The sequence below is a fragment of the Lepidochelys olivacea genome (genome assembly GCF_965140295.1).
Source record: "Lepidochelys olivacea isolate rLepOli2 genome assembly, chromosome: 7".
In the NCBI taxonomy this organism is placed as follows: Eukaryota; Metazoa; Chordata; order Testudines; family Cheloniidae; genus Lepidochelys; species Lepidochelys olivacea.
The window spans coordinates 96,309,563-96,334,182 of record NC_140417.1 but is presented as its reverse complement, the minus strand read 5'-3'; the positions used below and the strand labels follow the sequence as shown (position 1 = coordinate 96,334,182).

At 42.1% G+C, this 24,620-nt stretch overlaps 1 protein-coding gene across 1 annotated transcript in view; it reads left to right on the top strand.

Annotated features, from left to right (window-relative positions):
* Nucleotides 1-24,620, top strand: part of KNDC1 (kinase non-catalytic C-lobe domain containing 1) — a 129,276-nt gene that overhangs the window by 46,745 nt on the left and 57,911 nt on the right. The window contains exons 7-9 of the mRNA XM_084635433.1: nucleotides 4,971-5,085; nucleotides 12,247-12,318; nucleotides 12,417-12,478. Coding sequence (XP_084491559.1) covers nucleotides 4,971-5,085; nucleotides 12,247-12,318; nucleotides 12,417-12,478 — 249 coding nt within the window. The remainder of the gene's footprint in view (nucleotides 1-4,970; nucleotides 5,086-12,246; nucleotides 12,319-12,416; nucleotides 12,479-24,620) is intronic.

Here is a 24,620-nt window from a genome sequence, read left to right as displayed (position 1 = left end):
CGCCTGTGTACAGAACTGCCTGCCGTGCCTCCGCCTGGGAGCAGCTGGGCTAGGTCGCCACATGCGGAGAGCCACCGGAAGTAAGCACCCCCTTGATCCGGCACCCTATACCCCATCTCGCACCCAGCCCACTGCCCCGAGCCCCCTCTCACACCCAAAATCTCTCCCAGAACCCATGTTTTGCACCTGCTCCTGTGCCCCAGCCCTGCCCCCCTCTGCCCCTGCACCCAAACTCCCTACCTCTTAGTTAACTGGCATTTTTTACTTAGTGGCACCCTCCCTTCCCCCAACATGCCAGATAAAACAACTTCTACTGTACCTTCATATTTCTCATCAAAGCTACTCTGATTAAGAAAATGTTTTCTTAAAAACTGGGCTTGTAAACCATTTCTAATATGAAAAGGATACATTTCCAAAAAATTGATACAATTTGAGAATTTCAGAAATAAGTAGAGACAATAAGGATTTTGCACAGACTTATGCATATAAGAATATTGCTAATGGTGCAGTACTAAAGAAGTGGGGATGTTGGATGAAGTTGATATCAACAGCGTAGAGGATTCATAGAACCATAGAATATCAGGGTTGGAAGGGACCTCAGGAGGCCATTTAGTCCAACCCCCTGCTCAAAGCAGGACCTATCCCCAATTAAATCTTCCCAGGCAGGGCTTTGTCAAGCCTGACCTTAAAAACTTCTAAAGAAGGAGATTCCACCACCTCACTAGGTAACGCATTCCAGTGTTTCACCACCCTCCTAGTGAAAAAGTTTTTCCTAATATCCAACCTAAACCTCCCCCACTGCAACTTGAGACCATTACTCCTTGTCCTGTCCTCATCTACCACTGAGAATAGTCTAGAACCATCCTCTCTGGAACCACCTCTCAGGTAGTTGAAAGCAGCTATCAAATCCCCCCTCATTCTTCTCTTCTGTAGACTAAACATCCCCAGTTCCCTCAGCGTCTCCTCATAAGTCATGTGTTCCAGTCCCCTAATCATTTTTGTTGCCCTCCGCTGGACTCTTTCCAATTTTTCCACATCCTTCTTGTAGTGTGGGGCCCAAAACTGGACACAGTACTCCAGGTGAGGCCTCAACAATGTCGAATAGAGGGAACGATCACGTCCCTCGATCTGCTGGCAATGCCCCTACTTATACATCCCAAAACGCCACTGGCCGCCTTGGCAACAAGGGCACACTGTTGACTCATATCCAGCTTCTTGTCCACTGTAACCCATTGGTCCTTTTCTGCAGAACTGCTGCCTAGCCATTCGGTCCCTAGTCTGTAGCAGTGCATTGGATTCTTCCATCCTAAGTGCAGGACTCTGCACTTGTCCTTTTTGAACCTCATCAGGTTTCCTTTGGCCCAATCCTCCAATTTGTCTAGGTCCCTCTGTATCCTATCCCTACCCTCCAGCGTATCTACCTCTCCTCCCAGTTTAGTGTCATCTGCAAACTTGCTGAGGGTGCAATCCACACCATCCTCCAGATCATTTATGAAGATATTGAACAAAATCAGCCACAGGACCGACCCTTGGGGCACTCCACTTGATATCGGCTGCCAACTAGACATGGAGCCATTGATCACTACCTGTTGAGCCCGACAATCTAGCCAGCTTTCTATCCACCTTATAGTCCATTTGTCCAGCCCATACTTCTTTAACTTGCTGGCAAGAATACTATGGGAGACAGTGTCAGAAGCTTTGCTAAAGTCAAGGAACAACACGTCCACTGCTTTCCCTTCATCCACAGAACCAGATTCAATGGTCTGCATTCTCTGAATACAGCCTTCTGAAACTTGCATTGCTGGAAGTCTCTAGTGCTATTTCTGAGAAGCTTAAATAGGCTTTTAAACTTTTTTTAAAATGTCCCACTGCATTCAATGGAACATAAGCATGAGTGTAAACTTAAACACATGCTTAAATTATTTGGGGAATTGGGGCTTTAAGTAAAAAAGTTGCCTCACAGCCATAAATAAGGAAAGCAACACTGCTTACCAAGTAAACTTCATTTTATTGGATTCGGTGCAATTATTTTGCTCAAACAAGAGTATTGAGTATTTTCTGATAATATACATAGTGCTCAGACTTCATAATTTGCACAAGGAGTAGGGAGAATAAAGCCCTTATAGTGGACTCTAGAAGGGCCTTCCTTTTCTTTCCTGTTTCCCCTCTTTCCATAATGACAACATTTAGGCATTGCATACCATCTGGAATAAAAGTAATCTTTGCTTAGGAGTATCTGGATAACCACCACTCAGAAGAAGTAATAGCAATATAGGTAGAAACCAAGATAACCTCATTATGGAACTACAGGATCCTCTATAGACAGTAAAACTAATACTTCTAAATAACTACAGTACTTATTTCATCCCTCTCTCCAAAACTGAGATCTAGGACACTTGCCAGGGAAGTGTCACTCAAAAGAATACCAATTAAATAAAATTAAGTAACCTGTAACTTGCCTGCATCTTTTCTTTTCTTTCCCCATCCCTCCCACTTCTATTTTTTTCTTATTCTCCCCCTGTGCTTATCTGATTCACTCAGTCACAGATAATTGTGGTATTTCTCTTGTCTGGTATTTACTTTGTTACATCCTTTTCTTTGCTGCTTTTCTCTGAAACAGCATTTCCATTCCTATGATTCTTGTCACCTCTTCATCCATTCTGTTGCCCCCATTGCTTGCGCTCTCTCCTGTGGTAAGCCTTTCCCCTTTGCTACCCTTCTTAAATTCTCTCAACTTTCCTGCTCCAGTCAATGTTCTTTCTTTCCTTCCTCCCTCTCCTTCTCCCTGCAAGTAATGAGAAAGTACAGGATGTCTTTCTGCTCCCCTAGTAACTTTTATGTTTCATATTTACTCTACACATCACTGGAGCCTTAAGGGTGTATGCTATTGCTGAAGCTGAATATGGGGGACTGGGCCATCTTCTTCCTTCCCTTGCCAGCTATTCATTAGCTTCTCGCTGTGGTCAGAACCACTTGATATATGGAGCAGAGGAAGCAGTCAGATGAACAAAAGGAGGAGAGGTAGCATCAGCTTTCTATGCAGCAACTTTGAGTTCCTTTAGGGGCAGCAGACTGCAAGTATCAGTGAGGAAGGTTTCCTCTCTGCCCTAGCAGCTCCTCTGATGTAGAACAGAGTAGCACGGCCTCAGAGGGAAATGTGGGGAAGTTGGCATCACAGTATTTGTCAACTTGAAAGACACTCTGAGACCAAGCAGCACTCTCACACTGTCTGAGAGTATGTCCAATTCTGGCAGCTTTATCCCATGACTGAATTTGAAATGTTAACACCTGTGTTAGTTTCAAAGCCTCTCTCCAGGAGGAGGTCATAAGCACAGCTCAAAGACATGTCAGAAGTATCATTGTATGGAGAGAGGAACAAAAATGGTAGCTGTTTGGGACATCAAAAATCCTTCATATCAAATGTTGACCACTTTTAAAATGAGGGTCCTGCAGCTCAGTTAGTGTCTTGTTTTTGCTGTCTGGCGAACTTGGAGAAGTTGGCTCCTTTTTAAATTAGTTTTAGAGAGTGATGTTTTTATGCAGCTGACTCCTCTTAACTAATTAAATAGCTTTCATCAGCTTTTTTCTTTTTTAAAACAAGATCAAGAAACAGAATTGTGGATGAGCTGTGGATGAGTTTTGTATGTGTCAGGCTCAAGAATACTGGTGATGGCAAAATTTGAAAATGAAACTTAACCTGATCAGGTTGGATCACATTGACCTGTAGTGAAGTTAGCTATGCTTTTTTTGCGCAATGTGCTACGTGTGGTGTTTGGTAGAGAGAATCTAACACATGAAAATGCATGTTAAGCGCAAACTACAAAAACATAGCACTTTAAAAAGTTATTGTTGACTGTACATCTTAACAGTTAATACAAAGTTTATACAGTTCACTTTTTAAAGGGATGTTTAAAAGGTATTAGGCCAAAGTATTTACCTACCTTGATGGCTGCCTCATGGTGAAAGTCAGTATACCTGCAGGATTCCAGGTATGAATATAATGTGGCTCCTTCCCCCAAGGCTACTGATCTTTGGTCTGATGAGAATGTTTGTTTTTAGCATGTGTGACTTACATCAAACGGTTGTAACTGCAGGTAGTAAACCTCTGTTATAATCATGAAACTCCAAAGTAAATATTCATAAATTATAACCTAGGAAGTACCAGCCCCTATGAAGAACAGTAAATATTCTCTTGCATTTGTACAATAACATTTCTTTATACTAGGGTGATGGTCAAGTATAAACATCTAGCTTGATAAACAAGCTACAGCTTTTAGTGATACAACATGCCACTGGTGTAAATTAAATTGTCAACAAGTATTAAAAACAAAATAATGTTTTTACTTCAAAATAATTCTGACATTTCTGTTGTCAATGTTGTGTAACTTGTTTCACAGAAGTACAAGAAACTTTGATGAAAACTTTAAGGTAAGACCTATAATGCTAGTGTCAAGATAGATCAGGATTTCTGCTCTTTGTAGGCTAGGCAGTAGAGCCCTGCACGGAACTATTCTTTAATCCCGCTCCTGCTATTATGCCAGCAGGCCTGTGGGACCCACAGGATCCCAGTCGTGCTGCAGGGCTCTACACTAGTCTCATGAAGGGCTCTACTAGGCAGTGTCTCTTTAATTATTTCTGTCATGCTGCAAAGAATCTTTGTATTGTGATAAGCAAGAAGATTTCAAACAGATATACTCCAGATATACTTTTTTCCCCTTCCTGTGAAAGCTAATTTGAATTACGATTTTTTCGGTGTATTTCAGAAGTTTAGAATCCATTCATCTTGTTGTTGTGCAAAGATTTTTCTATGGGGAGTTACCAATGAACACTAGCTGGAATAAAATGCCTAAGCCCAATGCCTTTAAAATGTGTGCATTTAGTTTAAGGTACTTTTTATCAAAACATCAGTAGACACTTTATTTTTAGAAATGTATTGTCTCATAACTTTTTTTCTCTGATTTTATTTTCAGTGGGTCTCTCTGAAACTTCTTTTGTCTCGGTATGGTAAGCCATTGAAAGACTATGAACTCTGGGCATTATGTCATGAATGCTTATTTACTCTACAGACTTACATGGATTATCCAGGTAGTGCCTTTGGGGCCTCTAAATACTCTATATGTATATTCATTTGCATAGATTATTGTTGAATATATATCAGTATTTTTCACTGTATATACCTATTTAAATGTTTCTTCTGCAACTCAAATGAAACCTGAAATTTTAAAATACCATGGTTGACTTCAGTTAAAGAGGATGTGATTTTAAATTTTTAGTATACTTAGAGTTAAGTTTCATGCATTTCATGGGAAGAATATCTCTCTTTTTTACTGAACTTTTGGTATGTCTGAGGAAATGTATAAAGTAAAGAGATTAATTTCCCTGGTGAATCTCTGTGCTGTAACACATGAGGACCTCTAAGTTCCAGCAACCTCCTGGGATTTCATAGTGTTCAGAATCTCCAAAGTACTGTGTGCTGAGGAAATTTTCCCTACCACCACCACCAGATATCCTAGGATCTGACACTGGGGAAATCTTCCCACAGCGGAAACATGAGCATTTAAGGCCCATTTTTACTGCTGTGCCCTTTGGCATAAAGAGGCTGCAGTGGGGGGTGAGGATTTCATGTGTGTCCTGAATATTAGTAGGAATCTTGAACATGTTTGGTCCATCTTACACTAATGATAAACCTGAAGAAGCTCTAATATAAAGAGAGTTTGTTTTTTTGCTTTGCTTTCTGTTTGTTTTAAAAATTTTGCCTAAGAATATTTGTTAAATCAGTAGCCAATGAATATAAACAAATCACTAGTAAAATAAAAGAATTCACAGCATTTTTTAGGATTGCGTTGATTCAGCCATCTTTGTCTTTTTTATAGTATAAAAATATTACAAAGAAAATTAGCTATAAAAGTAGATTTTTGTGCACTTTAAGCTATGCAGCTCTTAAACTTTAGCTATGCTTCTCCTGGTATTTCAGCACCATGGTGCATGCCCCTGGTGTTTGGAAAGACTCCAAATGACTGCATATAATAGGCCAGATTCTAATTTAATATGCCTAGCAAACCTCTGCTACTGCACATATACATTTATCTGGAGCAGCTGAGTTTCAACATACTGATACAATCTGAGATCTGAACTTTGTCTAGCATTTGAAAATTAAAAACTGTTTAAATAAATATTAAAGTTGTGACACAAACCAATAAATGGGAGGGTATGCTTTCTAGCATCATCATTTTTGGGTCTTCTGCCATTCAGTGTGAAACTTTTGAGCCGAATATTATTGTTCAATTTAGAATCATTCGGATAAGGGGTGTGTGTGTGTGTGTGTGTGTGTGTGTGTATGTATGACAGGTTTCAGAGTAGCAGCCATGTTAGTATTTGCAAAAAGAAAAGGAGGACTTGTGGCACCTTTAAAGACTAACAAATTTATCTGAGCATAAGCTTTCGTGAGCTACAGCTCACTTCATCGGATGCATCCACTCAGTCATCCACTCAGTGGATGCATCCGATGAAGTGAGCTGTAGCTCACGAAAGCTTATGCTCAGATAAATTTGTTAGTCTTTAAGGTGTCACAAGTCCTCCTTTTCTTTTTAGAGTATATATGAACACCTCATTATAGAACTGCTTTAGGTTTCATTTGCTACTTAATGAAAAACTCTTAATCTTATTGATTTTTTTTGAATATCCCCTGCCCAGCACAATCTTAAGAATGATTCATTGTATCCATTCTTGAGTCTTTTTTAAATGTGTATTTTTTAACCTACTTTGTCTTAATTATGGCAGTGAAAGACTGATAAAATGAGGAATGATGACTGTTTAAATGGCAATAGGAATCTGTCTGGCTTGATTAACTGTTCATTTCCAGACTTTAAAAAATAGGTTTCTGTAATTAAATTCATTTTAACCAAAGCTTTTTTTTTCCTTTTCAAATTTGGGAATGGTTTTTAAATACAGGATCTCATTTCAAATTAAGCTTATCCGATATATGCCAGACAGTACATGAAATCATTATGTGAAATCCTATACAGTAAATAGTACTTGCACAGTATACTCCAGTTTGGTACTAGTATGTTGAATGAGGGCGTTGAGTATATTAGATTTCTATACATATTATGTGCCCCCTCCTCAGGTTATCTATTTTGATGTTAACCTGCCTGACTGCCAGAAGTTCAAAAGAGGCTGTTGAGGGAGAAACAGAAGGAAATGAAAAAATAACACAGATAAGAGCTCTTTGATGAAACAATGGATGGGCTTTCAATGGGGATGAAACTACCTGACTTGCTCCTTCCAGGCTAGAATGGTTTACTGTTCCCAAGGGTAAAGCCTGGGATGAAAGACAGTGTATCTAAGGCCATGTCTACACTACCACTTATGTCGCTCAGGAGTGTGAAAAAAACACTCCCTTGAGCAACCTAAGTATTGCACAGCGCTATGTTGGTGGGAGAGCGCTCCCACCGACATAGCTACCACCTCTCGTTGGGGTGGTTTAATTATGTCGATGGTCAGCATAGAGCAACTATGCGAGAGATCTTAACTGTGGTGTAGCTGCATCAGTCCAGCTGTGCTGTTCTAAGGTCTCTCGTGTAGACATACCCTAAATCTCGAAGACCCTAGAAAAGGGAGGTGTTTTGGATAGCTAGGGGAGACACCCAGGGTGTCAGTGAAAGCTGACACACACACATGCTGAGAGCAAGCCAGGTTGTTTTCTCCCTGCCAGGAATGGAGTTAGCTGGGCTGAGGGGAACTTACAATGGTCTCTTGTTTTTATTCTTTTCTCTGTATATTTTGTACCTTTGGTGAGAGAATAAATAAAGCTTTGTTTTGAAGATGCTGTTTGTGTCACTGCACACAAGTCACAGGCTTCTGAGGGGAAACTCTTACAGCTGCCAAAACAGAATTGGGGCTGTGTCAACACAGTGGAGAACTAGCGGGGCAGCAGCCCAGAGATCCAATCTGAGTGGTTGGTCTGTGTAGTTCCATCCAAAGTGAGGTGCTGGAAGCCAGACCTGTCATCTAAAGTGTGCACTTGAGAGGCACAGTTTGCCGTGTAGCCATGACAGTTACGCAGAAGAAGAATAAACTTTTGTTGGCATGTGCGGGCCCACCTAAATTTGCAGCTTAGTGCTTAACTGACTTAGTCTTGAAGTGCAGTGGAAGAAAGCTGTGCTGCTGATTGAAAGTAAATGCTAGGTCATGCATGTTCACAATTATTAAAATACTTAACTTAGAACTTAACATGTAAATAGCTAATGGCCATGATCCCACAAGCTACTTCACATTTGTAGACCCCCATTGACTGCAGTTGAGACTTGCATGGGGATGGGGTTGCCCACACAGCAGCTTGCAGGATTGGGGCCCAAGTTAATAAAGAGATGTATGTCTGGACCACTGTGACAAAATAAATAGCATATGTATAAAGGACCGTATGTGATTGTGACACTGAAGTATTAGAGTCTCTATTGTAATTCAGACAAGGAAAGAGTGAATTTGCATATGCAGCTGGAAAAGGACATTGCCAACCTGAAAATAGCTTTTCCATATGAAAATGTTGAACCAGTAACCCATAAGGCTATAACTTTAACTGAAATAAATTACAAGAAAAAGTTAGTATGTTTTTTCCCCTGTAGCTTCAATTTGTTTACTTTGACAGCACATTCAGTATAATAGACTACACTGGTTTGTTGGTCAGTTTCACTTCTTATCTCTTGCATGAGAGTGATGACATCACTTACATACTGCTCTAGGGCAGCTGGTATGGCTCTTCCTGTAGTCCTGCAAGAGGGTGTTCTGCACCAGAGCAGAAGTGAATCTGAAACAAAAGAGACTGCAGGCAGGTGTGTTCATAGGGAGAAAGAGCAATAGTGAACTGAGTTTGTTTGATAGGGACCTTCTTGAGTTTAACCAAAAGACTGTTCTAAACACACATGATTCTGCTGTCTTACTAATATAGTAAAAGTTGTGTTTTCTGGCACTTTATAAACCAGAAAACTCTAGAAACTAGCATTTCGGGGTACCAGATCTGGGCGGTGCTCACCTTGATGGCTCCCCACAAGCAGTGACATGTCCCTGCCACTCCTAGGCAGAGACGTGGCCAGATGGCTTTGTGTATTGCCTCTGCCCGCAGGCACCGCACCTGCAGCTCCCATAAGCTGTGGTCCCCGGTCAATGGGAGCTGCAGAGCCAGCAGGCAGGGTAGGGCAGTCCGCAGAGCTGCCTGGCTGTCCCTCTGCCTAGAAGCAACAGGGACACGTTGCTGCTTGCAGGGAGCTGCCTGGAACCCCAAAACCCTTCCGGCACCCAACCTCCTGCCCCAAGCCCCCTCCCACACCCAAACTCCCTCCTAGAGCCCATGCCCTGTGTCAAGGTTCCTCCCCCACTCTGAACTCTAGGGTGGGACCTGCATGAAAACCTCTTAAGCTTACTTTTACCAGCTTAGGTTAAAACTTCCCCAAGGTACAAATTAATTTTACCCTTTGCCCGTGGAATTTCCACTGCCACCACCAAACTTTAACTGGGTTTACTGGGAAACGTAGTTTGGACACGTCTTTCCCCCCAAAATCCTCCCAACCCTTGCACCCCACTTCCTGGAGAAGGTTTGGTAAAAATCCTCACCAATTTGCATAGGTGACCACAGACCCAAACCCTTGGATCTGAGAACAATGAAAAGGCATTCAGTTTCTTACAAGAAGACTTTTAATAGAAGTAAAGGAATCACCTCTGTAAAATCAGGATGGTAGATACCTTACAGGGTAATTAGATTCAAAACATAGAGACTCCCTCTAGGCAAAACCTTAAGTTACAATAAAGGTACACAGACAGGAATAGTCATTCTATTCAACACAGTTCTTTTCTCAGCCATTTAAAGAAATCATAATCTAACACATACCTAGCTAGATTACTTACTAAAAGTTCTAAGACTCCATTCCTGTTCTATCCCCGGCAAAAGCAGCATACAGACAGACACAGACCCTTTGTTTCTCTCCCTCCTCCCAGCTTTTGAAAGTATCTTGTCTCCTCATTGGTCTATTTTGGTCAGGTGCCAGCGAGGGTACCTTTAGCTTCTTAACCCTTTACAGGTGAGAGGATTTTTCCTCTGGCCAGGAGGGATTTTAAAGAGGTTTACCCTTCCCTTTATATTTATGACACCCTGCATCCCCTCCCAGCCCCGAACCCCCTTAGTTATTTGGAATTTTTGCCTAACTGGCAACCCCCATTCCCCCAACATGCTGGATAACATGTCTTTTACTGTACTTAAAAACAAAAACAAAACAAAACCTTAATGACACACTGTATACAGGATACTCTTGTTATAAAATTGATTTTTTAATTATTTTTTTCAAAAATCAGTATCCCTTTTCATTTTAATGCTTCCTGCCTTTCCCAACGCTGTCCTACGTGTAGGCTCCCCTTCTTGAGTATATTGATAAGGCCATCTTTTCCTCCTTCAGATTCCTTCTCAAATCCACTTTCCAAATAATTAGCTAACTAAGAATGATTGAGGAGCTCAAGTGCATTTAAAACACCCTCTAAATTTATGTATTTCGAACCTGATCCTACACTAGGATCTGGTACTATGGATCCCTGTATGCACATTGAGTCCTTTATTGGGACTTCAATTATTTCCTTTCCTCTTATCCTTTATATGTTGCTTCTGGGCTTTGGCCCAGATCTTATGATTGGATACATGCAGGAAGATCCTTCCACTCTTGCAGAGCCCTCCTGACTTCAGTGAGGCTCCAGGGTTGCCCTGCATGGATCCAATTGAAGGTTCAGGGCCTTAAAATCTAAACTTGTTGGGGCAAGGACAACATCTTGTTGTGTTTCTAAATCACCTAACACAATGAGGTCCTAGTCCTGATGGTGCTCCTGGGCACTGCCTCAGTTGATATAATAAGTAATGGCCCTCCACTCCAGGAAAGCATCCCTCTTCAGGATAGTACCAAGGGATGTGATTTATATCCTATTGAAGACAATGGGACTTAAGCATGTACTTACAATTAAGCACAGTTTAAGTGCTCTCCTGAACTGAAGCCAATAACCTTTAATTTCCTCATTGTACTGTGTTAACCTCCTCTTCATGGATTTCTTGTTAACTAAAGAAGGACTTTTTCACATTTTTCTCAGAACATATTCAAACTTCTCTTTTTTTTTAGAATTTATGTCATGTAAATTTATTACCCTAATACTTTTTTAATTGGAAAAGAGTTTATTTGATGCTTGTGGACTGAGACAGAACCACATTAATCAGATGGCTTATCATATCAAAGCACATTAAGTCAGTCTGTGTTTAAAGATATCTAATGGAGAGAGAGTTTTACTCATCAGTTTTGCATGGTTGAGTTTTTATAAAATGATCTTACATTCTTAATGTTAAATACAGGAAAATTAGTTTCTTGAGATTTCACCTCAGTTAAAATATTTATACAACTCAAGTATTTTTTTAAACAGAGTAGGGCTGAGGGTCTGGGCCAGCAAATGCTTATGCAAGTGAGAATCTTCTTCAATTAGCTTACTTAGGTAAGTAAAGCTACTTGTGCACAAGTGTTTTCAGGATTGGGCTCGATATCTTAAAATTCCCAGAGGAGTCCTGGATCTGGCTTGCTGCCAAACATGCCTTCAATTCCTTTCCAGATAATGGCCCTTCTAGCTCTGTGTTCAATCTCCTTGACAATATTGCCTCTGCAATTATTGTCAGCAGTCCCAGTTAATTTCACTTTAGAGGGACTTTAGTTGAGCATTTGTTTCATTTAATCTCCACTGTATTGTCACTTCAAGGTTTTTTGGGGAAAAATTCTCGTAGGTTAGTAATTTCATACCTTCATGTTTACCTTGTGAGGAGACTAGGGCAGATCCAGCCAGAGCTGCTGCTTTTGTTCTTGTCTGACATCACTCTTCTGCACTACATGAAAAGAAAAGTTACATACAGTATTGTTATGTTATTACGAAGTTCTTTCTGGTCCTAAAGTCCAACTTTGTCTTGATTTCTTGTTTTTATTCTGCAGTAATAGGACGTCTTTACCTGCAGGTCTGGGTAATTTAATCTTCTTACTTTTTATTAGCCAGTTTGTGTCTCAACTTTAGTTTTTATTTAACTATATCACGCACAAACTTAATCTGTTACATCATTCATGAGACTGTTAATATTAAATATTTTTCAAACAAATTCAGTCATAATTATCCGTGTTAGAATTCATTCTGCAAAGGATGCACTTTGGTATGGCTATGATTCTCTTGTGACCTATTTTGCAGTGTTTTTATGTTTGGACTGTGTGCTGATTGACTGCCATGGAAATGTTCTCTTTGCTGCTCCAAAAGATGAAGGTAAAATAGTAATAAAACCATTTTTTCCTTCTTGTTATGAAAGAGAGGAAAGCAAATATGTGACCTCTTTGGTTTTGTTTTCTCTTCTCTTTTTTTAGGATGTTATGATACATTTTATCTGGCTCCTGAAATTGAAGAAGTGGATTTTGTTACTGAAAAGGTAATGTCATATGATTTGAAGCACGTATGTGAGTCTCTTACATGTGAGTAAATAGAAAAGTAGGACTTGTGACACCTTAGAGACTAACAAATTTATTTAAACATAAGCTTTCGTGAGCTACAGCTCACTTCATTGGATGCATCTGATGAAGTGAGCTGTAGCTCACGAAAGCTTATGCTCAAATAAATTTGTTAGTATTTCCCAAGCATTGAAGTGTGAACCCCAAAAACCAATTTTCAAATGCACTTCCACAAAGCTTGATTTCTTTTAATCCACTTACAATGGAAATGGCACTGGAGGCTACAGCTTTCTATATTATTCGTTTGATGCAGAAAGAAGCACTTCAAAGCTTGGGCTTCAGCCTAGAGTCTCTATGTGAGTACTCTACTGGCAGAACTGTGCTGGTATAATTATACTGCTATCGGTATACTCGTAGAACTCCGCATGTGGACATTTACTCCAAAATAAGTGTCCAGGTGTGGAGTTATATCACTACAATGAGAGTAGTATAATTATACCAGCATAGTTCTGCTGATAAATTTCTCCATGTAAAGAAGTCCTAAGGAACTCTCAACCCAAAGATGATGATAGTAATGAAGAGCACTATGAGTGCTACTTATTATCTTTATAACAGTTGCAAACAAGTAAGTACTGTATTTTCTGTGAGACTGGTCACCATCTTGTGTCCTTCCTCCACAATCATAGGTTCATCCAATGTTGAGCACAAGATATGGCTTGGTGTGTAGCTCTGGCGAGATCTTTAATGGTGTGTGGCTACACCCCCATGTTCATCCTTATAAAATGATTGTGTGGTATCCAATGCAAAGAATCTGTTGGACTCTCTAGTGAGTCACCCCCTTTCCTTTGGCAAGTTTGGGATTGCAATGAGTTATTGCTCACCTGACTCTGAAGTGGGGGGTTGGGGAGCCAAGAGGGAAAAAAGAACATGATAAAAGGGAGAGACATTTGCCATGCTCTCTCTCTCTTACACCCACATCTACAGACACCACCACCCCAAGCATCTGAAGTACTGATCAAAGGGGAGAGCCTGGCTGAAGAGCAGCCAGCCAGCCTGCGGTGAGAAGCATCTAAGTTTGTAAGGGCATTGAAAGTGTTAAGATCAGCTTAGAATGTGTTTTGCTTTTATTTAATTTGACCAAATCAGGCTTCTTATGCTTTGACTTATAATCACTTAAAATCTATCTTTTATAGTTAATAAATTTGTTTGTTCACTCTCCCTGAAGCAGTGTGTTTGGTTTGAAGTGTGTCAGAGACTCCTTGGGATAACAAGCCTGGTACATATCAATTTCTTTGTTAAATTGATGAACTCATATAAGCTTGCTGCATCCAGCAGGTATAACTGGACGCTGCAAAATGGCAATTGGTTCTTGTTGTGATAAACTGAGAACCTGGACAGCACCAATATTAATGTAGCTTCTATCTGGGCCAGATCCTTGGCCTGGGCAGCAATGTGTGGGTTGTTGGCATAGATAAAACTTCTTGTGCTGTGATGGATTGGTTGATCGTTCATGTAGATGTTGAAAAGTATTGGAGAGAGTATGCTCCCTTGGGATATGGCATTTTTTTGTTGCCACCATTGGCTCCTCTTCCACATAGTTCAACATACAATCTGTACTAAAGACAACATTTTTATCAGTCATAATGGGGTGGTAATCTTTCTTCATGCTGTATATTTTAGTGAGGAGCCTACAGTGATTCACTGTGTCATATGCTGCTGATAGGTCGACAACAGTGGTGTTGGAACTATTTTTATAGTGGGGGTGCTGAAAGTCATTGAACAAAACTGCAAACCTGTATATCACGGAAACCACTTCAAGTTAGTGGGTGCTACCACACTCCCAGCATGCCTAGTTCCAATACGGCTCTGTTACCATACCATTTTCAAAGCCGTCTTTAATATTTTTGAGCGATGTTCAGCACTTGATTGGTGCATGACTTGCCCGGGTGGAATTTGGTTCACTCTGGAATTAGGTGCTTTTCAACAAGTCGTGGTAGATGGTTTACAATTAGATGCTCATATGGTTTGTAGAAATGACATTATAGTGAAGTTCTTCAACTCCATTGCATACTTTCAGAGGTGCCACAACACGTGCTTGTCAACAGATCTTGGGGACTTAATATGAAGCTGAGTATGTGCTAAACAACTTGATTAACTAGTTCTTTGTTAGGTTTCAGAGTAACAGCCGTGTTAGTCTGTATTTGCAAAAAGAAAAGGAGTACTTGTGGCACCTTAGAGACTAACCAATTTATTTGAGCATAAGCTTTCGTAAGCTACAGCTCACTTCATCGGATGCATACTGTGGAAACTGCAGAAGACATTATATACACAGAGACCATGAAACAATACCTCCTCCCACCCCACTCTCCTGCTGGTAATAACTTATCTAAAGTGATCACTCTCCTTACAATGTGTATGATAATCAAGTTGGGCCATTTCCAGCACAAATCCAGGTTTTCTCACCCCCCGCCCCCCCACACACAAACTCACTCTCCTGCTGGTAATAGCCCATCCAAAGTGACCACTCTCCCTACAATGTGCATGATAATCAAGGTGGGCCATTTCCAGCACAAATCCAGGTTTTCTCACCCCCTCCCCTCCACAAACTTACTCTACTGCTGGTAATAGCTCATCCAAACTGACCACTCTCCTTACAATGTGTATGATAATCAAGGTGGGCCATTTCCAGCATAAATCCAAGTTTAACCAGAACATCGGGGGGGGGGGAGGAAAAAACAAGGGGAAATAGGCTACCTTGCATAATGACTTAGCCACTCCCAGTCTCTATTTAAGCCTAAATTAATAGTATCCAATTTGCAAATGAATTCCAATTCAGCAGTTTCTCGCTGGAGTCTGGATTTGAAGTTTTTTTGTTTTAAGATAGCGACTTTCATGTCTGTAATTGCGTGACCAGAGAGATTGAAGTGTTCTCCGACTGGTTTGTGAATGTTATAATTCTTTCTAAACTACTACATGCTACAAGGGGCCACAGCAATGGTTCCCTCAACCCACCCAGCAATATTGTTAACCTATCCAACTATACTCTCAGCCCAGCAGAAGAAGCTGTCCTATCTTGGGGCCTCTCCTTCTGCCCCTCCACCCCCACGAACATGATACAGTTCTGTGGTGACCTAGAATACTATTTTCGACGTCTCTGACTCAAGGAATATTTCCAAAATACCTCTGAACAACATACTAATCCACAGAGGCCTCCCTACCAACATTACAAAAAGAAGGATTCTAGGTGGACTCCTCCTGAAGGTCGAAACAGCAGACTGGACTTCTACATAGAGTGCTTCTGCCAACGTGCACGGGCTGAAATTGTGGAAAAGCAACATCACTTGCCCCATAACCTCAGCCGTGCAGAACACAATGCCATCCACAGCCTCAGAAACAACTCTGACATCATAATCAAAAAGGCTGACAAAGAAGGTGCTGTTGTCATCATGAATAGGTTGGAATGTGAACAAGAGGTTGCTCGGCAGCTCTCCAACACCACTTTCATTACCCTATGATCCCACTGAGAGTTACCAAAAGCAACTACAGCATTTGCTCAAGAAACTTCCTGAAAAAGCACAAGATCAAATCTGCACAGACACAGCCCTGGAACCCCGACCTGGGATATTCTATCTACTACCTAAGATCCATAAACCTGGAAATCCTGGGCGCCCCATCATCTCAGGCATTGGCACCCTGACAGCAGGATTGTCTGGCTATGTAGACTCCCTCTTCAGGCCCTACGCTACCAGCACTCCCAGCTACCTTCGAGACACCACTGACTTCCTGAGGAAACTACAATCCATCGGTGATCTTCCTGATAACACCATCCTGGCCACTATGGATGTAGAAGCCCTCTACACCAACATTCCACACAAAGACGGACTACAAGCCATCAAGAACACTATCCCCGATAATGTCACGGCTAACCTGGTGGCTGAACTTTGTGACTTTGTCCTTACCCATAACTATTTTACATTTGGGGACAATGTATACCTTCAGATCAGCGGCACTGCTTTGGGTACCCGCATGGCCCCACAGTATGCCAACATTTTTATGGCTGATTTAGAACAACGCTTCCTCAGCTCTCGTCCCCTAACTCCCCTACTCTACTTGCGCTATATTGATGACATCTTCATCATCTGGACTCATGGAAAAGAAGCCCTTGAGGAATTCCACCATGATTTCAACAATTTCCATCCCACCATCAACCTCAGCCTGGTCCAGTCCACACAAGAGATCCACTTCCTGGACGCTATAGTGCTAATAAACAATGGTCACATAAACACCACCCTATACCGGAAACCTACTGACAGATATTCCTACCTACATGCCTCCAGCTTTCACCCTGACCACACCACACGATCCATTGTCTACAGCCAAGCTCTGCGATACAACCGCATTTGCTCCAACCCCTCAGACAGAGACAAACACCTACAAGATCTCTATCAAGCATTCTTACAACTACAATATCCACCTGCGGAAGTGAAGAAACAGATTGATAGAGCCAGAAGAGTTCCCAGAAGTCTCCTACTACAGGACAGGCCTAACAAAGAAAACAACAGAATGCCACTAGCCGTCACCTTCAGCCCCCAACTAAAACCCCTCCAACGCATTATTAAGGATTTACAACCTATCCTGAAGGATGACCCAACACTCTCACAAATCTTGGGAAACAGGCCAGTCCTTGCCTACAGACAGCCCCCCAACCTGAAGCAAATACTCACCAACAACCACATACCACACAACAGAACCACTAACCCAGGAACCTATCCTTGCAACAAAGCCCGTTGCCAACTGTGCCCACATATCTATTCAGGGGACACCATCACAGGGCCTAATAACATCAGCCACACTATCAGAGGCTCATTCACCTGCACATCCACCAATGTGATATATGCCATCATGTGCCAGCAATGCCCCTCTGCCATGTACATTGGTCAAACTGGACAGTCTCTACGTAAAAGAATAAATGGACACAAATCAGATGTCAAGAATTATAACATTCATAAACCAGTCGGAGAACACTTCAATCTCTCTGGTCACGCAATTACAGACATGAAGGTCGCTATCTTAAACAAAAAAACTTCAAATCCAGACTCCAGCGAGAAACTGCTGAATTGGAATTCATTTGCAAATTGGATACTATTAATTTAGGCTTAAATAGAGACTGGGAGTGGCTAAGTCATTATGCAAGGTAGCCTATTTCCCCTTGTTTTTTCCTCCCTCTTCCCCCCCCCCCCCCCGACGTTCTGGTTAAACTTGGATTTATGCTGGAAATGGCCCACCTTGATTATCATGCACATTGTAAGGAGAGTGGTCAGTTTGGATGAGCTATTACCAGCAGGAGAATGAGTTTGTGGAGGGGGGCGGGGAGAAAACCTGGATTTGTGCTGGAAATGGCCCACCTTGATTATCATACACATTGTAAAGAGAGTGGTCACTTTGGATGGGCTATTACCAGCAGGAGAGTGGGGTGGGAGGAGGTATTGTTTCATGGTCTCTGTGTATATAATGTCTTCTGCAGTTTCCACAGTATGCATCCGATGAAGTGAGCTGTAGCTCACGGAAGCTTATGCTCAAATAAATTGGTTAGTCTCTAAGGTGCCACAAGTACTCCTTTTCTTTTTAGATCTTTGTTGCTGGTCTGAAGTGTTTGATTTGTTCAGTACAGATGTCACCTAGATTGGTGGCTTTGCCATTCTTGAGGGCATTAATTCTGGAGGTTAATTCAGTCATGTGCCCTAAAATTATAATTTTATTATCACCTTGTTGTCTTGCCACTCAAACCACATCTTGGGTTGTTTGTTTGGTGACCTGCCATTCTCTAGGAGTTGATGTGTGACCTGGTCTGCAATAACATTGTAGTGCTGCTCTGCTTCCTTCGATCATTAGTTATTCATACTTTCTTGCTGCTTTGGGTCATGTTCACACTGTCTTTGAGATTCTGCCATGACTTCTGCTTTTCCTCTTTTAGTACAGAGACCAGTTCTTTGCTGGCTGTGATGGTATCCTCAGCAAATAAGTCCGCTTCAAACTTCTGTTTGTATTTTGCATACCAATCCAATAACTCAGATGGTAATCCTGGCATATAATTTGTATTGCAGTCTTGGTGAATATGCGACAGTGTGCACCACAGTGACAAACTGCTAATAATTTTCTGGTATTGGTTCTATCTTTCTTACAGTGGCATTGATGATGTTGGTGAAGCCCTTCCATTTAGCTTTCTTAAAGTTAAAGCTATGCTGGAATGGTACTGAGTTAGGTTGTTATAGCTGCATTGACCTGGATGGCTATAGGCTGGTGATACGAATGTGGAACCAGACCCACATTAAGTTTGTTACACGAGCCAGCTATGTTGTTGCATGACAAATACCAGATCAGGGAGGTAGCCCCTTTTCTATCAGCTACTGTTGAAAGAACTGGAAGGCTTGGGGTCATGAATTAAGTTCAAGTTGAGTGCATCTGCCCACAGTTCAATTAATTTACCATTGTTATCAGTTATACTATAGCCCTGTTTGATCTCTGTGACTGTTAATCCCTGATGATCACCCATGTTTTGTCATGTTTGAGGTTACATGAGCTAGCAACTGTGAATTGTTTGCATGGCAGCTTGTAACCAGACATAATGGAAATGCCACCAATGTCTACAGTCAGGACTTCAATGTCATTGGTGAGATAGGTAAATAAGTAGCACTGTGGTATTCCTCTGTGAGGTAAGTAAGCAAATGGGGTTAGGTGTAAGAAACAGACACATAAAAAGTCAGTGGCAAGAAACTCAAATGTGCATAGGTCATTCCCAGTCCCAGGCACTTATCAGATTATGACCTATTGTTTTAAAGTGCAGGTCTGCTGTGAAAAGTGGTGGTAAAAATAGTTCAGTGGATTTGTTTTATTGTTTTCAATAACATCTGTAATCCGTGAGCTCAGATAACAAGTAAGATGTGCATTTCTGATTGTAATACTGCACACTCTTACCTGGCTCTGAGAATCAAAATTAGTTCCTTCCATATTATGCATCAACAGTAATAAAAGGTGATGCAGTTCAAATTATGCTTTCACTGACACCTATGCAAACCCATTGCCTTCAATCTGAGGTGCAAGATGGCATAGAATCTGCAGTTCATACTGTTTTGTCTCTACCATTCTAACAGACAGCTGCAGCGGCACAGGAGCCATCAAACAGAGCTGTAAACAGGGGAGTTTGAGTGGGAGTTCTGCTGGAGGAGAAGGTAGGCTGGTAGGGGCAGTGTGCTGGGAGAGAAGCTGAGCCCTGAATAGAGGGTGGGGCTTCTCTGAGTAGGGGTCCTATAAAGGTAGCTAGCCAGCCAGTCAAAAGCGGCATAGACAGCTGCAGCCTGCACAGAAGCCAGCAAACAGAGCTGTAAACAGGGGACCTTGAGGGGAAGATTAAGAGAGCCAGGCAGAGGAACAGACAGGCTAGTGAAGGGAGTGTGTGGTGTTCTGGCAATCTTGTGGTGCTCGTTGTGGGTTTGTTTTTCTGTGGGTGGTGGTGTTTTGGTTTGGTTTGTGTTTGCCAGACTAACAGGACTCAGATGAGAAGGCTATGACAGATATAGAGGCAGCAGCGGTAGTGACCCAAGTAGTGGAAGACACAATGAAGATGACTGGATGTAGAAGCTGCGGCATGGACATGATCCTGGAGGGGGTACCTGAAAAGAGTTTCGTCTGCATGAAGTGCCGCCTGATAGAGCTGATGGAAGAAAAGATCCGAGGATTGGAGATGCAGGTGGAAACTCTGGTTGAGTTTAGAAGGGGATTCAAGCGGATGATGGAGCAAAGAAATAAGGAGGCTGAAGGGAAAAGCTCAGACTTGCAGATGGAAGCAGGACCAAAGAACTCCAAGAGGAGACTGCTGGGTGAGGAAAGTGTATAGTGGAAGCATATGACTAAGAGAACCTGGCAGAGGAAAAGACGATCTAGTGAAGGAGAAATAGAGCTCAGGAACAGGATTGTGGAGTTGGAAAATGAAGAAGGGGCACAGCAGGTGGTCACTGAAGGTGAGAGGGCAAGGAAGAAGAGAAGAGCAGCTCATTCTGTAGGAAGAGGGGAAGAGTCAATGGAGATGATAACACCAAATATGAGCCCCAGGAGGATTCGGGATGGGTTGCAGAGAATTGCAAGGGACAATAGGAATTGAGAGGACTTGCAGCCAGAGGTAACAGAGAATAGACTGAGAGAATCGCACCGTCACCAGGAAAAGGCAAGTCTACGTGATTGGGGACTCCTTACTGAGAAGGATAGACAGGCCTGTAACCAGCGCTGATCCAGAGAATGGAAGGGTGTGCTGTCTGCCAGGTGCTTATATATGGGATATGGACCTGAGGCTGAAGAGGATCCTAACAGGAGCGGGAAAGAATCCACTGATTGTCCTTCATGTGGGAACAAATGATATGGCTAGATTCTTGCTGGAACGTATCAAGGGAGACTATGCGAGACTGGGGAAAACGCTTAAGGAAATCGAGGCTCAGGTGATCTTCAGTGGGATTCTGCCTCTTCCTAGTGAAGGGCAATAAAAGTGTGATAAGATTATGATGAACAACAGATGGCTCAGGCATTGGTGCTATAAGGAGGGCTTTGGGATATATTTGGGAAGCATTCATGGACAGAGGACTTGTTCTCGCGGGATGGACTTCACCTGAGTAGGGAGGGAAATAGACTTCTAGGATGGAGGCTGGCACAACTGATTAAGAGAGCTTTAAACTAGGAATTTGGGGGAGATGGTTGGGAGATGTCCAGGTAATCTCCATACTGGATTTTAACATTGAGAGGAAAGAAAACTAAGTAAGAGAGGATACAGCCGTGGGTAGGAGAATGGACATAAGGAGGAAGGGTAGTGTAGATACCAGTCTAATAGGTGATAATGGCAGTAGAATGTCTGTGCCTAATTGGGTGAAGAAGGTGCGTGAGGCCAAACAGTAAAAATTAAGATGTTTGTACACCAATGCGAGGAGCCTCAGTAACAAAATGGAGGAGCTAGAGTTACTGGTGCAGGAAGTGAAACCAGATATTATAAGGATAACAGAAACATGGTGGAATAGTAGTCATGACTGGAGCACGGGTATTGAAGGGTATGTGCTGTTTAGGAATGACAGAAATTAAGGCAAAGGTGTTGGAGTAGCATTTTATATCAATGATGAGGTAGACTGTAAAGAAATAAGAAGTGATGGAATGGATAAGACAGAGTCTGTCTGGGCAAAAATCACATTGGGGAAGAAAGCTCCTAGAGCATCCCGTGGGACAGTGCTTGGGGTGTGCTATAGACCTCCGGGATCCGATTTGGATATGAATAGAGACCTCTTTAATGTTTTTAATGAAGTAAATACTAATGGGAATTGTGTGATCATGGTAGACTTTAACTTCCCAGATATAGACTGGAGAACAAGTGCTAGTAATTTTTGAATTTTTGTTATAAACTGGTGACATATCACTTGGAAGTAACAAAGGAGGAGAAGGACCTGGGAGTATTGGTTGATCACAGGATGACTATGAGCCGCCAATGTGATATGGCTGTGAAAAAAGCTAATGCGGCCTTGGGATGTATCAGGGGAGGTATTTCCAGTAGAGATAAGGAGGTGTTAGTACCGTTATACAAGGCACTAGTGAGACCTACCTGGAATACTGTGTGCAGTTCTGGTCTCCCATGTTTAAGAAGGATGAATTCAAACTGGAACAGGTACAGAGAAGGGCTACTAGGATGATCAAAGGAATGGAAAACCTGTCTTATGAAAGGAGACTCAAAGAGCATGGCTTGTTTAGCGTAACCAAAAGAAGGCTGAGGGGAGATATGATTGCTCTCTATAAATATATCAGAGGGATAAATATCAGGGAGGGAGAGGAATTTTTTAAGCTCAGTACCAATGTGGACACAAGAACAAATGGATATAAACTGGCCATCAGAAAGTTTAGACTTGAAATTAGACCAAGGTTTCCAACCATCAGAGGAATGAAGTTCTGGAGTAGCCTTCCAAGGGGAGCAGTGGAGGTAAGACATATCTAGCTTCAAGACTAAACTTGATAAATTTATGGATGGTATGATGGGATAGCCTAATTTTGGCAATTAATTGATCTTTGACTATTAGCAGTAAATAAGCCCAATGGCCTGCGATGGGACACTAGATAGGGTGGGATCTGAGTTACTACGGAGAATTCTTTCCTGGGTGTCTGGCTGGTGAGTCTTGCCCACATGCTCAGGGTTTAGCTAATTGCCATATTTGGGGTCAGGAAGGAATTTTCCTCCAGGGCAGATTGGAAGAGGCCCTGGAGGTTTTTCACCCTCCCTCTGCAGCGTGGGGCATGGGTCACTTGCTGGTGGATTCTCTACACCTTGAAGTCTTTAAACCACGAGTTGAGGACTTCAGTAGCTCAGACATGGGCAGGGGTTTGTTACAGGAGCGTGTGGGAGAGATCCTGTGGCCTGCGTTGTGTAGGGGGTCAGACTAGATGAACATAATGGTCCCTTCTGACCTTAAAGTCTATGAGAAGTAAAATATATAATTTTATCATTAGTCAGGATATATGACTGATACCCAGCAAATCTGTTTGTGTGTATAAGAAAATGCTATGTTTACACTGGCACTTTTCAGAACAGACTCGCACTCTGAGGATGAAAAATTGATGCCTTGCAATCTAAAGGAAAAACTGGTTTTCAATTGTACTTCAACCCAATTTTGACTTGCTGTGGATTTGGCTGTGAATAGAAAAGCTTTTTTTGTGTGTCTGTCACTGGTTCCTCTTAAATTCATCGATTCATAGACACTAAGGTCAGAAGGGACCATTATGATCATCTAGTCTGACCTCCTGCACAACGCAGGCCACAGAATCTCACCCACCCACTCCTGTGAAAAACCTCTCACCTATGTCTGAGCTATTGATGTCCTCAAATCGTGGTTTAAAGACTTCAAGGAACAGAGAATCCTCCAGCAAGTGACCTGTGCCCCATGCTACAGAGGAAGGTGAAAAACCTCCAGGGCCTCTTTCAATCTGCCCTGGAGGAAAATTCCTTCCTGACCCCAAATATGGCGATCAGCTAAACCCTGAGCATATGGGCAAGATTCACCAGCCAGATATCCAGGAAAGAATTTTCTGTAGTAACTCAGATCCCACCCCATCTAACATCCCATCACAGGCCATTAGGCCTATTTACCTTGAATATTTAAAGATCAATTAATTACCAAAATCATGTTATCCCATCTCCTCCATAAACTTATTGAGTTTAATCTTAAAGCCAGATAGATCTTTTGCCCCCACTGCTTCCCTTGGAAGGCTATTCCAAAACTTCACTCCTCTGATGGTTAGAAACCTTTGTCTAATTTCAATTCCCAATGACCAGTTTATATCCATTTGTTCTTGTGCCCACACTGGTACTGAGCTTAAATAATTCCTCTCCCTCTCCGGTATTTATCCCTCTGATATATTTATAGAGAGCAATCATATTCCCCTCAACCTTCTTTTAGTTAAGCTGAACAAGCCAAGCTCCTTGAGTCTCCTTTCATAAGTTTTCCATTCCTTGGATCATCCTAGTAGCCCTTCTCTGTACCTCTTCCAGTTTGAGTAGCATTCGCCCAAGACACAGACTTCTTCACAGGCCTCAGAGCTGATACTATGGTTTGAACTGAACAGGAAAATGAAAGTTTTAGCATAAACTGGAAATTTTAAGCATCCCGAGGCCTGCAATCTTTTTATTGGTTTTTAGATTGTTTGAAATTAACTATGTCATATGTATAAAAGTTTTAAAAATTGGAGAGAGACTAGCATGTCTAACAAACTCCAGATTGTGGTGGTGTTTTCTCAGTATTCACACAGCTATTTCACTGATAGAAATTTAGGGCTCATTATCATTTCCCACCTTGTTTGATGATCACAGAATCAGGGCCATCCTTAGGCATACGCAGCTGCCTGGGGCACCAAACTGCCCCAAATTTAATGGTGCCCTGGGCAACTGCATGCTGCAAACGCAGCAGCACCAGCCCCAGTGACCAGCCCTATCCCTCGGCCACGCCCCCACCCCCATGGGCTGCACCCACTGCAAGAGGCAGGGCCGTCCCTAAGGGGGTATGGGGCCCCGGACAACTCCCTCTGCCCCACCTCTTACCCTTCCCCGCT